This window comes from Photinus pyralis, unplaced genomic scaffold, assembly GCF_008802855.1.
Source record: "Photinus pyralis isolate 1611_PpyrPB1 unplaced genomic scaffold, Ppyr1.3 Ppyr1.4_LG2, whole genome shotgun sequence".
NCBI classification, from domain to species: Eukaryota; Metazoa; Arthropoda; class Insecta; order Coleoptera; family Lampyridae; genus Photinus; species Photinus pyralis.
The window spans coordinates 2,158,805-2,170,952 of record NW_022170403.1 but is presented as its reverse complement, the minus strand read 5'-3'; the positions used below and the strand labels follow the sequence as shown (position 1 = coordinate 2,170,952).

General features: G+C 37.1%; 2 protein-coding genes across 3 annotated transcripts; both read right to left on the bottom strand.

Moving 5' to 3' along the window:
- Positions 1 to 2,493: 2,493 nt before the first annotated feature.
- LOC116163064 (acetylcholinesterase-like) lies at positions 2,494 to 3,886 on the bottom strand. The gene has a single exon (XM_031476904.1). The coding sequence runs from the start codon at positions 3,655 to 3,657 to the stop codon at positions 2,494 to 2,496; it is 1,164 nt and encodes a 387-aa protein (XP_031332764.1). The 5' UTR covers positions 3,658 to 3,886.
- Positions 3,887 to 9,834: 5,948 nt separating this feature from the next.
- On the bottom strand, positions 9,835 to 11,853 carry LOC116162689. Of its 2 annotated transcripts, XM_031476366.1 has the most exons (3): positions 11,054 to 11,853; positions 10,584 to 11,006; positions 9,835 to 10,530 (listed from the first exon to the last, which is right to left on the bottom strand). In XM_031476366.1, the coding sequence occupies exons 2-3, from the start codon at positions 10,992 to 10,994 to the stop codon at positions 9,862 to 9,864; spliced, it is 1,080 nt and encodes a 359-aa protein (XP_031332226.1). In that variant the 5' UTR covers positions 10,995 to 11,006; positions 11,054 to 11,853; the 3' UTR covers positions 9,835 to 9,861. The 2 variants fall into 2 exon arrangements, with proteins under 2 accessions (XP_031332226.1, XP_031332225.1); XM_031476365.1 differs by having other exon boundaries at positions 10,584 to 11,853.
- Positions 11,854 to 12,148: the final 295 nt, after the last annotated feature.

The window sequence follows — 12,148 nt, the reverse complement described above, 5'->3', positions numbered from 1 at the left end:
ATATTAAATGTATTACATTATATCCGAGGTTATATCCCTTTAAATCTAAAATTAATAAATTATTACATGCAATGGTCTTGTACGCGTTGGATGACTTATTTGTCAGTAATAAAAGTTTGTATACAGAGCGGCTAACAAATTCATTTAAAAATCAACTGTTAGGTTTAAAAAAGGCTCGCACACATCTATCATAATTTTTACTTGTAAATTTTTTGCACTAAAGAGAATATATACAGGGTGCGTCAAAAAATGGATTTTGATACCAGCGCTGTTTTTTTAATAGAACCGTATTTTTTTAAATCCAGTTTTGAATTCTGTGTCAAATTCTAGGCATAATTCATGTAGCATATCCTATACCTATCTTTAACTTTTTCGCAGCAAAAGTAAAACCCCGCAATTCAATTTTAGGTACATACCTAAATTTTTTTGACGTGCCGTGTATATTTTCTCTTGAGTATAAAAAATGCGCAAGAAAAAATTTTTAAAGGCGTGTGCGAGCATTTTAAAAAATTTTTTTTTCCATATTTTAGTCACTCGCTGTATTGAGAGTCCATACATATACAGCGTGGCAAGTTGCCGGCGGGACATAGGGAAATGACATTGGAAAATACATTTTCGGCAATTCCTGCTCCCCATTTTAACCTAAAGAAAAAATAAAAACGCCCTCGGATAGATAATTAAAATCGGGATTAGATGTCACCAAAAAAGCGTGCCTAAGACCTTTTTTAAAAGTATAAAAGTTAATTAAATAAATCCAAAATGGGAGTAAAAAATTGGTTGGTCATGATTTACGTACCGCATTTGTCACTTAATTCTTTGATTTAACTGCCATAATAAACACGTCAACATGGATAATAATTACACTACAGAAGAAAAATCGTTTTATACTGGGAATAAGTTCGTGATTTATTTTCAGTTAAGTTTGATGACAGGTCCATCTTTTATAGTGTAATTATTTCACCCTTTCGTGGTTGAAGTGAGATGCTAGTCAAAGGAACGATTTGTTGCAGTAGGTATGTACTAGCATTTAGCAAGTGTGACACGTCACTCCAATGCCAACCAGTTTTTACCAATTTTTAGGATTTTTAATTTAATTTTTAGGCTTGCACGAGATCTCCCAGTTGCGTATTTTTATGTCATCCGATAGATATTTTAATTATCTATCCGATGATGTTTTTATTTTTCGTGTAGGGTGAAATGGGGAGCAGGAATTGCCGAAAATGTATTTTCCCATGTTATTTCCCTATGTCCCGCCGCGCCGTAAACTTGCCACACTGTATGTGGTACAAATGGATGTGATTTAATAGTTAGGGTATAAATATAAATTTTTTAAGGGATAATATATGAAGGTTTAATATCGACAACAACATTTGTCCAGGTATGTGTTATCTTTATAGCTGTATCGTTATTGCTAACTTCACCTGGCTGGTTCTTACTAACTTTACACAGGTAGGCGAAGCATTCGATTTTTTCAAAGATTCTAAGGCTAGCGTGACAGAACAGCCCTAAACAAAGTGCTAGTAATAAATTGTAACAATTGAAACTTCCCAAATGAATGCAGAGGTTTTATGAATAAAAAGGAAACAAAATTTTTAATTCCCTATATATTCCCTTAAGCTAAATGGTAAGGTTGAGAGGAGATCAGGGTGTTATCTTTTTTTTGCTTTGAGCTATTACAAGAAATTTAAATAAACTCACCCTGTATAACGTTTATAAGGATGCGACTGAATGGTGCATGAATAGGTAGATACAAATTTATATGCAGAGGAATAAATACAATTTTGTCGCAAAATGAAATGATAAATAGCATATAATTGTAGGTGCAGCTATTGATTTTTAATAACTGCATTAAGCAGTAACTAAAATATACTATTGTAGTTTTATCAAATAGAATAATTGATGGGGAACAGTTCAACCTGCCTGACTACCCCAATAAGTAGAGTGTAATAATTGTAACGAGAACAATTCGAGCTTGGTTTTTGTTAATTCGTTAATCGGCGATCAATGCTTTAATGTCGTAACTGGAAGATCCTCGGCTTCCAGAGTCTAATTAGTACTGCCACAAGGTCACGAATCTCTAGATAGAGTTATATAAAGGGATATTGAAGGGATTTGTTTCAATTACGCCATCAATGTAACAATGAAAATAATAAGATGTTTGCTTCACACTCAAAGTTTGGTTTATAAAAAATTCAAACATGCATGAATACATAAAGCGACAATATATACAACAACTTTAGACACTCATGTTGCTTTTAGTTGCGTAACAGGCAAACGTCTCCCGGTATACGAGAGGAATCAATGCAATTACTTGTTAAACTTTGATGTCGGTTCTTTTCTTGTCGCGTTTTCTGAAGTTAATGTGCGAAAAAAGCGTTAGACCTAACCGTAAGGTCTTAAAGGGAATGTAGCTACAAAACAAACATCTTTAACATGAAAATTCACGTTTGTTACACATGTACAAAACTGGCAGTAATATCATTTACATTTGCATCAAAGAAACTTACCTTCGTCGCTGTTGCTTCCCACAAGTATCTCAACATCTTCGTATTCTCCCTCTAACATCATATCAATCGGATGCTTAGGTAAGAAAACTCCATCCACTGTAGGTGTAGAAGGAAATCCCAAAATTCCCGAATATGAGTTCCATTGCTGAGACGATATCGTTTTAGCATCAACCGCTCGCATGCAATCCATAACTTGGCTTGGTCTTGTTGCCAACATCGAGGCGTTGCAACCGCAATCCTGCACTAAAATTTCAGCAATCCTTTGTGCGCGTTCTCCCGTCATATAACTCCACGGTGCGTTTAAAGTTCCCGACTGTAAAATGCCTCTTCGAGCCAGTCCTTTCGTAATCGGACTAAGCAAATGTATGCTAACCGATCCGCCACCTGCGGATTCGCCAAATAGTGTAATAAGATCGGGATCTCCGCCAAAAGCTAACGCATTATCTTTAATCCAACGTATTGCTAACGCTTGGTCCCACAATCCCATGTTCGCCGGAGCTTCCTCACTACCGAGACCGAAATGCTTATTCAAATAAAGAAAACCGAACGCCCCAACTCTATATTGCATCGAAGCTACAATCACGTCACTATTTGCGGCAACAATATCGGCGTCGTACACGTCTAACGTAGACGTTCCACTCATGTACCCACCTCCATAAATCCAAACCAGAATAGGTACCTTCGGCTTTTCTTGATACTTATCGTCATGGTGGCGAATCCTTAACGGCTGCGGCACCCACAAATTTAAATACAAACAGTCCTCCGAAATATTAGTATTGGGATTCCACATTTCCTCCCCTTCGAAGCCTGGAAAATACTCATAACGCTCCTGATAACACGAGTTTGGTAGCTTGGTTGCATCCAAAACTCCATGCCATGGTTCAATTGGCACCGGCCGTCGAAATCGCAATTGTTCAATGGGTGGCTTCGCGAATGGTATTCCCGTAAACACATGCACTTCCCGGCCCAATATGGTTTTCGAAAATCCGCGGACATATCCGCTCTTCGTTTCGACAACTAACGGATCACTGTGGTAATCCTTTCCAGACAAATGGGAGGATCTTGTGGTCGTTTCCTCGTTGTGCCACGAATAACCTATAACCGAGCCACAAGTGGAAATCACAAATACTATGACTTTTAATCGCTCCATTATATTAAAAATTATATTTAGAGTGTACTTATTTTACAAATAATTTCCGCATCGTACTAGTTGTTAACCATTTTATAGCATAAGTGAACACAGCCTACGTTTGAACTTAACTTTTTTTTCGGTTCATAGCTTATCGATACTTTTTGGGAAAATTATAGAGCGTTCCGTTTACGGAGGTGGTATTATGATGAAGCTGCGAACCGAAAGCGGTTCAACCGCGCAAAAGGAACGGCCGATACAGACTGTAGCAGCTCTTATCGTGTAAAGGATAGCAAACGATCCGCGCAAGCCCATATCTTAAAATCTTACTAGAGCAACCCCTTTATCGGTTTTATTTTCATTATTGTGCATCTCTATAAATTTGTCAGCACAAAATCAAGGTATTCAAGGGCAACGCACAAATTGAATAATTCTCACCGTGTGACAATCTTAACCGATCCACTTGCGTTATAGTTTTTAATAAATCTCAATCACGGCTAATTTAAACTAATTTAATGGAGAACGTAGTTTCAATTTAATAAAGTTCCATTTTGTCGTTTGTTTAATTAACGTTATACCGTCTGTGAAACTGTTGAACTTGCCAAAACTTAACTAGTAATTAATTTAGTTTTGCAGTTTCTCTTCTTTAGAATAGTTTTAGTAAAATACACGTACTCGGCATGTTTCCCATGTTGTAGGCTACTTAATCATTATTCCATAGTTATACAAACTATCCAGACAGATGATAGAGGATTCGTTTGTGAAATGTGTTTCTTTTTGGGATGCTCACGAATTTCCGAGGATTTTCACGGGATTCTTAGTTTCATCGGTGTATTACCCGTGTAGGGGCGGGAAAGAATAACCCTACTGCAGAGACACTGCATGTCGTAAAAGGCGACTAACCAATAATGGAAGGTAAGAGGAATTCCATACTGATTAATTTAAAATTCGTATTACCGGGTTGTAGGACAATTCGCTCCCGGTCGCACATTTGTAAACGGCAGACGCGTCCGCGTGTATGCGAAAATTTACCACAAGTATTTCGGAATGCGAGCAGGATCAAGCACGATTGGATGTGTGCCATAATGGTCTAGTGGTGTCTGGGGTTCGAACCTTTGCATGTCAAGTTTTTTTTAATTTGTCTACAAAATGCGGCTTCATTTTTCATTTCTGATCTATAAAGTACATTCAAAATAAAAATCCCGTGTATCCTCAATTTCTATTTGCGAGTCCAATTATTGAAAGTTGATAGTCCGAATTCGAAATGCTTCAGTCTAAATACGGCATAAACCAACAACCAATCACGTAGAAGTGAGCCGGCAACATTGTGCGTGGCCCAAACTGCCAAAATGACAAGCGCCTGTGACATTCTCCTGAAGATTGTCAAGTCTTGATGACATCTGAATGGTTTTAGCAGCTGATTGGTCTGGCCGAGGCCTACGATACTTACAGGCCGGAGCGCTCGAAAAAGTCACGTGACGTTAGGAGTCATATGAAATACATTACGGCTTATGGAAAATCCGTGCGCGGCTCCACTATTTATTTTTTTACTCCGGATCCGTTCAACATAGAGCCACGAAATTTCAATGAGAGCTTGTCAATAGTACACACAATCAAATTATGGTGTTCGTTAATTTTTAATAACACTAAAAATAATTAATTTTTAGGTTTAAAGTATTGAAGATATAACGATGTTAGTAAATCCGCGTTTTTCTATCTTTACATCATCATATTTCTTTTTCTAGGAACTATATCATTATAATCCTTTCGGTGTCTTAAACTAGAATGATATGCGCCTCCAATTATGCGTATATGATGCCTAATCTGATATTGGTATAGTTTTAACAGGCCCTACAAAATCGCGCATTTATTATCCGCGCAGAGAAAGATTCAACATGCGAGAAACTTTTTCGTTATTGCTATAATTGTATCACATATATCGAATGAATTGTGACCAAAGGACACAAAAATGTTCTTCAGAAGGAATTTTTAAGAAATAGTCTCTTGTTTCCTTTTTTTCAGCAGCTGAAGTAAATAGCGCGATTTCAGAATAAGTGAACGCGCAAAGGAATTATGTTTCAAATAATTGTTAGTAATCGATTTTCAAATTGTAAAGTAATTGTAAGTATCGTAGGCCTCGGTCGGGCTTATTTTGTCACAGAGGCCGTCACAATCATCTCGTTTTAAATAAACCCCAGATACAGCACATTTTCATGATGTTTTTCTAGTCAGCCACTATTTTTTAATAAACGGAGTTGGACATTAGGTTGTCTTCTTAAATTTTTTGGATAATTTGCTCCCGCTTTTGAATTCTGGAACTGGACGCTCTGGTTTGACTGCAGACGAATAAATACAAATTCCAAAATAAATAATTGAATTTATTGACAAACTTCAATCGATCCAATTCCAATCTCCTATACATTTATTTCTGATTTAAAATATTGATTGGTTTACATACAGAAATATCGTGGCTATTTTTTTATGCACAATGAACTCTTGGTCATGTTTTACACAAAATATTTATACGCGCCGTATGACTCAACAAAATTTGAATTCCCGCAATTATCTCTTTGTAACGTTTTTTTTTATTCAGTTTAAATTCACGTCAATACTCTTTATGTCACCTCTATACTTTCTCCTGTAAGATTCGTAGTAGTTTTGTTGATATAGTTTTCTTCGTAATTTTTTTTGTTAAAAGAGGCCACGCAAAGTATCTTTTATTTAAAATAAATTTTCCTCCGCGACAGTTGACTAAATTCTGGGAGATGCGGCTACGCCAGGCACATGTCAAAGTACTTCCCAACCTTTCTGTCCTAAGATGCTCTGGGAAGCTCCTGAATCTAAAAGGCCTAACATACTAATTCCATAAATTGATACCGCCAAGAAGGAGCCGTGTCGAAGCTGGGCAAATACAAAGTCTAACATAATGGTGCTTTTATCGATCAACGCTTGTGTGGAAGAGGAGACCGTGGCTCGATCACTCATTGACCCCTTCGGTCGTTTCCCTGCCGTATGGCACAAAAAGGGCAACAACGACTAGTGACCCCTGATCGGCCACAACGAAAACAATGCCTCGTAACAGGTTTCGGGCACCGAGCACTTAAATGTCCCAGGCCTGGCAGTTCCAGAACTTCATATCCTCTCGCACGGTAGAGATTTCTTAACCTTTGTGACAATTTCGAAATTAGATTATCCCGATCTTGCCCAAAACTTATTCGACTTATACGACCCTCTACGTGCAAAAGTTTTGAATTTATCTTTTTAAAGGTACCTCCATGTATCGAGTCCTCAAAATCAATAATTAATTCTGCAAGTTGATCTAATGAAGCTTCCACAACCTTAATATCTTCCTCAAGAGAGAAAGGGTTAACTGGAACCGGGAATAGTGGATCAGATTTTTCCCTTTTAAGAATTTTTCGCAACAGTTTGCGCAAATTATCAACACTACCTTCGGTCTCCACACCCCTAACTTTTAGGTCGTAATTTAATTCTACTACACTTAACCTATCTAAATCCATAACTACTATTTAACCTATATCTACCCGAAATAAACAACCTAAACCTACTAATTACACCAAAATCCTAGCCTATATACAGGGTGACACTTTTAAAACTTTCAATGGGCGATATCGTTTTTTATATTAGAGGTATCACAAAATGGCCAAAACCGTTTCGGTAGAATCCAGGGGGAAGCAAAATGGTCGTATAAAGAAGGAACCAACTTCAACTCGTACCCCCCGCCACCCCCATGCCCAAATTTTGAATTGTGACGTATCACTTGTGATACATCATTGGAAAGCTCTTAAAAAATGCTTTTCAGAAATACCATACACTGGTGCAGTTAAACTGCCCATTCACAATTTATGTAATAAAAATGAGTAATTTGAGTATTTGATGAATTTGTGAGTGTTTGAAATACAAAAAAAATTCTTAGATCTAGTGATGCTTTGGAAAAACAATGACAGCAATTTTTAGTAAATAATAATTTTCTATTGCTTTATTTGTTGATCGGTTATTATTATTTTAGTCTCGTTTTTAGCATTTCTTGGCAAGAAAATTACAAATTTTGAATTTAACTAAAGATTTCATAATGGTGTACACGTTAGCCGAAAGAGTTGAAATTATTTTCATCTATGGTTCTGAAGCGCGATCTGCATTTAGAAGAGCAGCTGTTTTTAATGCCCGACACCCAGAACGACGTGTCAGTCACACTTATGTTGCAATGTTAGTGACTAAATTTGAAGAAACTGGGTCAGTGGAAAATAAAAAAAGAGACGGACCAAGAATAATGGATGAAGCTACTCAGATTGAAGTTTTAGGTCATTTTGGTGCAAACCCAACATCATCTATTCGAAAAGCAGCGACTATGACCGGACTTTCGCGAGAAACTGTACGACGAACTCTTAAGGTGCACAAATTCTACCCTTATAAGATGCAGATTGTACAGGAACTAACCGAAGACGACTCCGATCGAAGAATCCAATTTTGTGAAATAATGACCGAGAATATTCAAAATAATCCGAAACCGGTGAAAAACATTTGTTTTAGTGATAAATGTACATTCTTTTTAAATGGAAATGTGAACAAACATAACTGCCGGTATTGGGACGATAAAAATCCTCATCTTTTTCGCGAGGGGCATACTCAACGGCCCCAAAAAATTAACGTCTGGGCAGGTATCTTAGGTGATAGCATTATTGGTCCTCTGTTTATCGAAGGAAATTTAACTGGAGATACTTACCTAAACATGCTACAAAATACCGTCGAGCCTCTCATCACTCATGAAATAGAGAATCAAATAAATCCAATTGACGGAAACATGAATTTGATTGAAGATTTCATACATTTTCAACAAGATGGGGCTCCTCCTCATTACTCTATGGCTGTTCGTGAATTTTTAGATGAGAAATTTCCGGGACAGTGGATAGGACGAAGAGGTCCTATAGAATGGCCAGCACGATCTCCAGATCTGACACCATTGGATTTCTTTCTTTGGGGTCATTTAAAATCGGTTGTGTACAAAACTGAACCATCAGCTTCCATAAATGATCTTCGCTACCGGATAGTCAGGGAGTGCCGTTCACTTTCCAGGGAAGTGTTTAAAAATGTTAGAAATGAATTTGAAAACCGTTTGTGGTATTGTTTAGAACAAAACGGTGAACATTTTGAACATTTTATTAAATAAAAGTTGTTTATTTGCGGAGTTCAAATTTTAGTGTAATAAATTGTGAATGGGCAGTTTAAATGTACCAGTGTGGTATTTCTGAAAAGCATTTTTTAAGAGCTTTCCAATGATGTATCACAAGTGATACGTCACAATTCAAAATTTAGGCATGGGGGTGGCGGGGGGTACGAGGTTGAAGTTGGTTCCTTCTTTATACGACCATTTTGCTTCCCCCTCGATTCTACCGAAACGGTTTTGGCCATTTTGTGATACCTCTAATATAAAAAACGATATCGCCCATTGAAAGTTTTAAAAGTGTCACCCTGTATAATAAGTNGCCGAGGGTTACCTCGACCAGTCTATTACTCACAAAAAGGCGATTGCTGAAAGAATTATTCCAACACCTAGCTCCACCATTACAGGCGCATCATCCACTTCACATCAGGATATGATTGCTAATGGTCAATAAATTAACAAATCAGTTAATTCAAATTTGTTGCAAAGCTCTTTAAATTCTCAAGGTATTAATATCAGCAACTGTTCCAATTGTACTATTCATATTAATGTTCATAAATTATAATATATTCATCTGAATTTGTATACAGTTCATAATAAAACTTATGACGGTCCACACACATAAAGGCATTGTTACAACGAGTAGAATTTCGCTTTCACTTCATCGCATCGACATGGGAGCTACGATTTTACTTCATATCTAAGAATAAGGTATACCTTGGCCTAGGCTTGAACACGCGTCGGCTTCACTTGGGTGAAAGGTTAACCCTCCCTATCGCCATATATAAAGCTGGAATGCGCGTTGCGTTGCCACCGCCACCACTTCTACTTGGTTGAAAAACGGTAGCGTTAAAAATATTTTTTTCCTACTACTCTTAAGAAAATATGCATTTTCTTGTTTTTGCCCTATTTTGCCCTCCCGAGATTAAACTTGCTACTTCAGTCTCTGGGAATAGGGACTAAAGTTGATCTTTTAATCCCAAGGGATAAAAAGTGTTCCCATAACAACCAAAAAATGAAGCGAATTTGACAAGTCTTGTCAATATTTATTTAGCTATATTAACGTTTATAATACAATTTTCACAATTATGTAGATTAATGATTGGAGCAACATGTTCACCTCTTATTTCTTTAATAGCAACGTTTGCACTGGTGCTACTATTTGCATTAACCGTACTCGTACCCTGCTCATGGCCAATTAGAATTTTTTCTGCCGTTTGAATTTTGTTATTCAGGGAATTTTCAACATACCCTTCAGCCACTGTTGCAGACCTCCATCCGCCATGACGTTTAAGAGCACTAACATCAGCACCAGCACCAGCATCAGCTAGCAACGAGGCGGAGGATCGTCTAAAACAGTGGCCTGTGTAGAAATAAGCATCCGAAAGATTCAAGAAAGTAGCGATTTGTCGCGGTAACTTTCCAAAAAAATTTTTTCCAATCGGTTGGACAGTGCACTTATTATCTTTATAATAAACAAAGAATCGGTCATGATTCGTGTTCGGCTTCCTAAGTGACATATATTTTCTGCACAATTCCACAAAGTTAAGATTACTTCTGTCGTTGTTGACAATGGTAAAAGTTCTATCCACATTTGTCTTCGTGTCTCTTATATTAACAACAAGCATATCACCGACGTCGCGAACATCAGTAATCTTTGATGTACACAGCTCATTTCCCCTACATGCCCCAGCGACTCCCAAAGTCAATACAACCTGAAAAGATTACAAAATTACTCAACGTTGTTGGTAGAATATTAACAATTTACCTTGGACAATAGATATTTATCATTTGGAGCATCTATTAAAAACCTGTCCATTTCTTCTCTCGTGAGCACTTTGGACTTCTTCGGTTTATATCCGTCATTTTGACGTTTGATAAACGCAATTAGTTTTGGAAACCTACTAATGTCGATATTTTTCTTGACCAATATTGTGGCCTTGAGCATTGAGTACAAGGACCACAGCGAAGAAGGTGAAAACCCTTGCTGTTTCTCTTCAAAATAAGCGAGCATGACATTTTCAGTGTATTCTTGTACAGTTTTACTTGCACACCATTTTTTAAATTCTTCATACCGCTTGTTATATAAATTTTTCGACTTCGTGGGTAAAAGGCTCTCGACTGCTCGTGCAGCTGCCATCTTTATGCCAAGAGGTTCCTTACATTTATTCTCAGTCATGTTTCTTGCTTACTTAAATCACGAAATGCAAAATGGTTCGTTTTATTTACACCTATTACCTTGGTTACCTAACCAAGCTTACTAATGCTTTTTTTAATAGGTCAATTTCTTTAGGTTCAGTTGAATTGCTGGAAGTTTTTAGTTATCCGGGAGGGCAAAAAATTGCGTATATACCACAGGACTAAAGTGCGATCTAATCCCTCAAGTGGTTATTGCCCTCGCTAACGCTCGGGCAATAATTTCCACTCTCGGGATTAAATCTTGCACTTTAGTCCCTTGCTATATAATATACTATTCTCGCCCCGTTTTGAGGGTCGAAAGCTGCACTTTTCCTCCCTAAGGGACTTTTTTCCTCCCTCAACTCCATATATACGTAAGCTTATAAGTAAACAAAATACCCTTCAATTACAACTAACTTTATTTATATGTACTTGTTATTCTCAGTGCTAGTAGAAGAACCAAAGTTAAAGGTGCAATTAGTAACATTGTTGAAAGTAATGTTACCAGAAAAAGGCGAGGAAGATTGATTAACATTGAAACCTGTACTTTCAATGTTTGTAGAGTTCATTTGATGTTCTCCAGAAACTTTTGTGGAGGGCATTCCGCATATAATTTGGTTAGAAACTTTACTTTTTTTTACGATTGATTCTTCTAAATAGCCCTCGGCTACGTTGGTAGAGCGCCATCCTCCGTGTCTCTTTAAACTCAATAAATCTCCTCCAGCATCAACCAACAAAGATGCGGAGGTGCGCCGAAAACTATGCCCAGTGTAACCTTCTGCATCTGGTAGCTCGAGGTACTTTGCAATTTTATATGGTATTTTGGCAATTGTATTTTTCCCTATGACTTGGATGGTGCATTTCCCTTTTACGTAATTAACAAAAAATCTTGTATGTTCAGTTTTAACAGAGCGTAATGAAACATATTTTCTATTATAAATTCCATGTACACTTGTTCCATTAATGGTTTCGTTAGTGATTACAAATGTTCTTTGCATTTTTGTTTTGCTATCGGGTATTTTCACAACTAATATGTCTCCATTATCCTGAATATCATGCAATGACAATTTAATTAGCTCATCGCAACGGCAAGCTCCGGCAAGTCCAATAATTAAAGCAACCTACGAACAAAATATAGCGTTCATAATGTAGGTA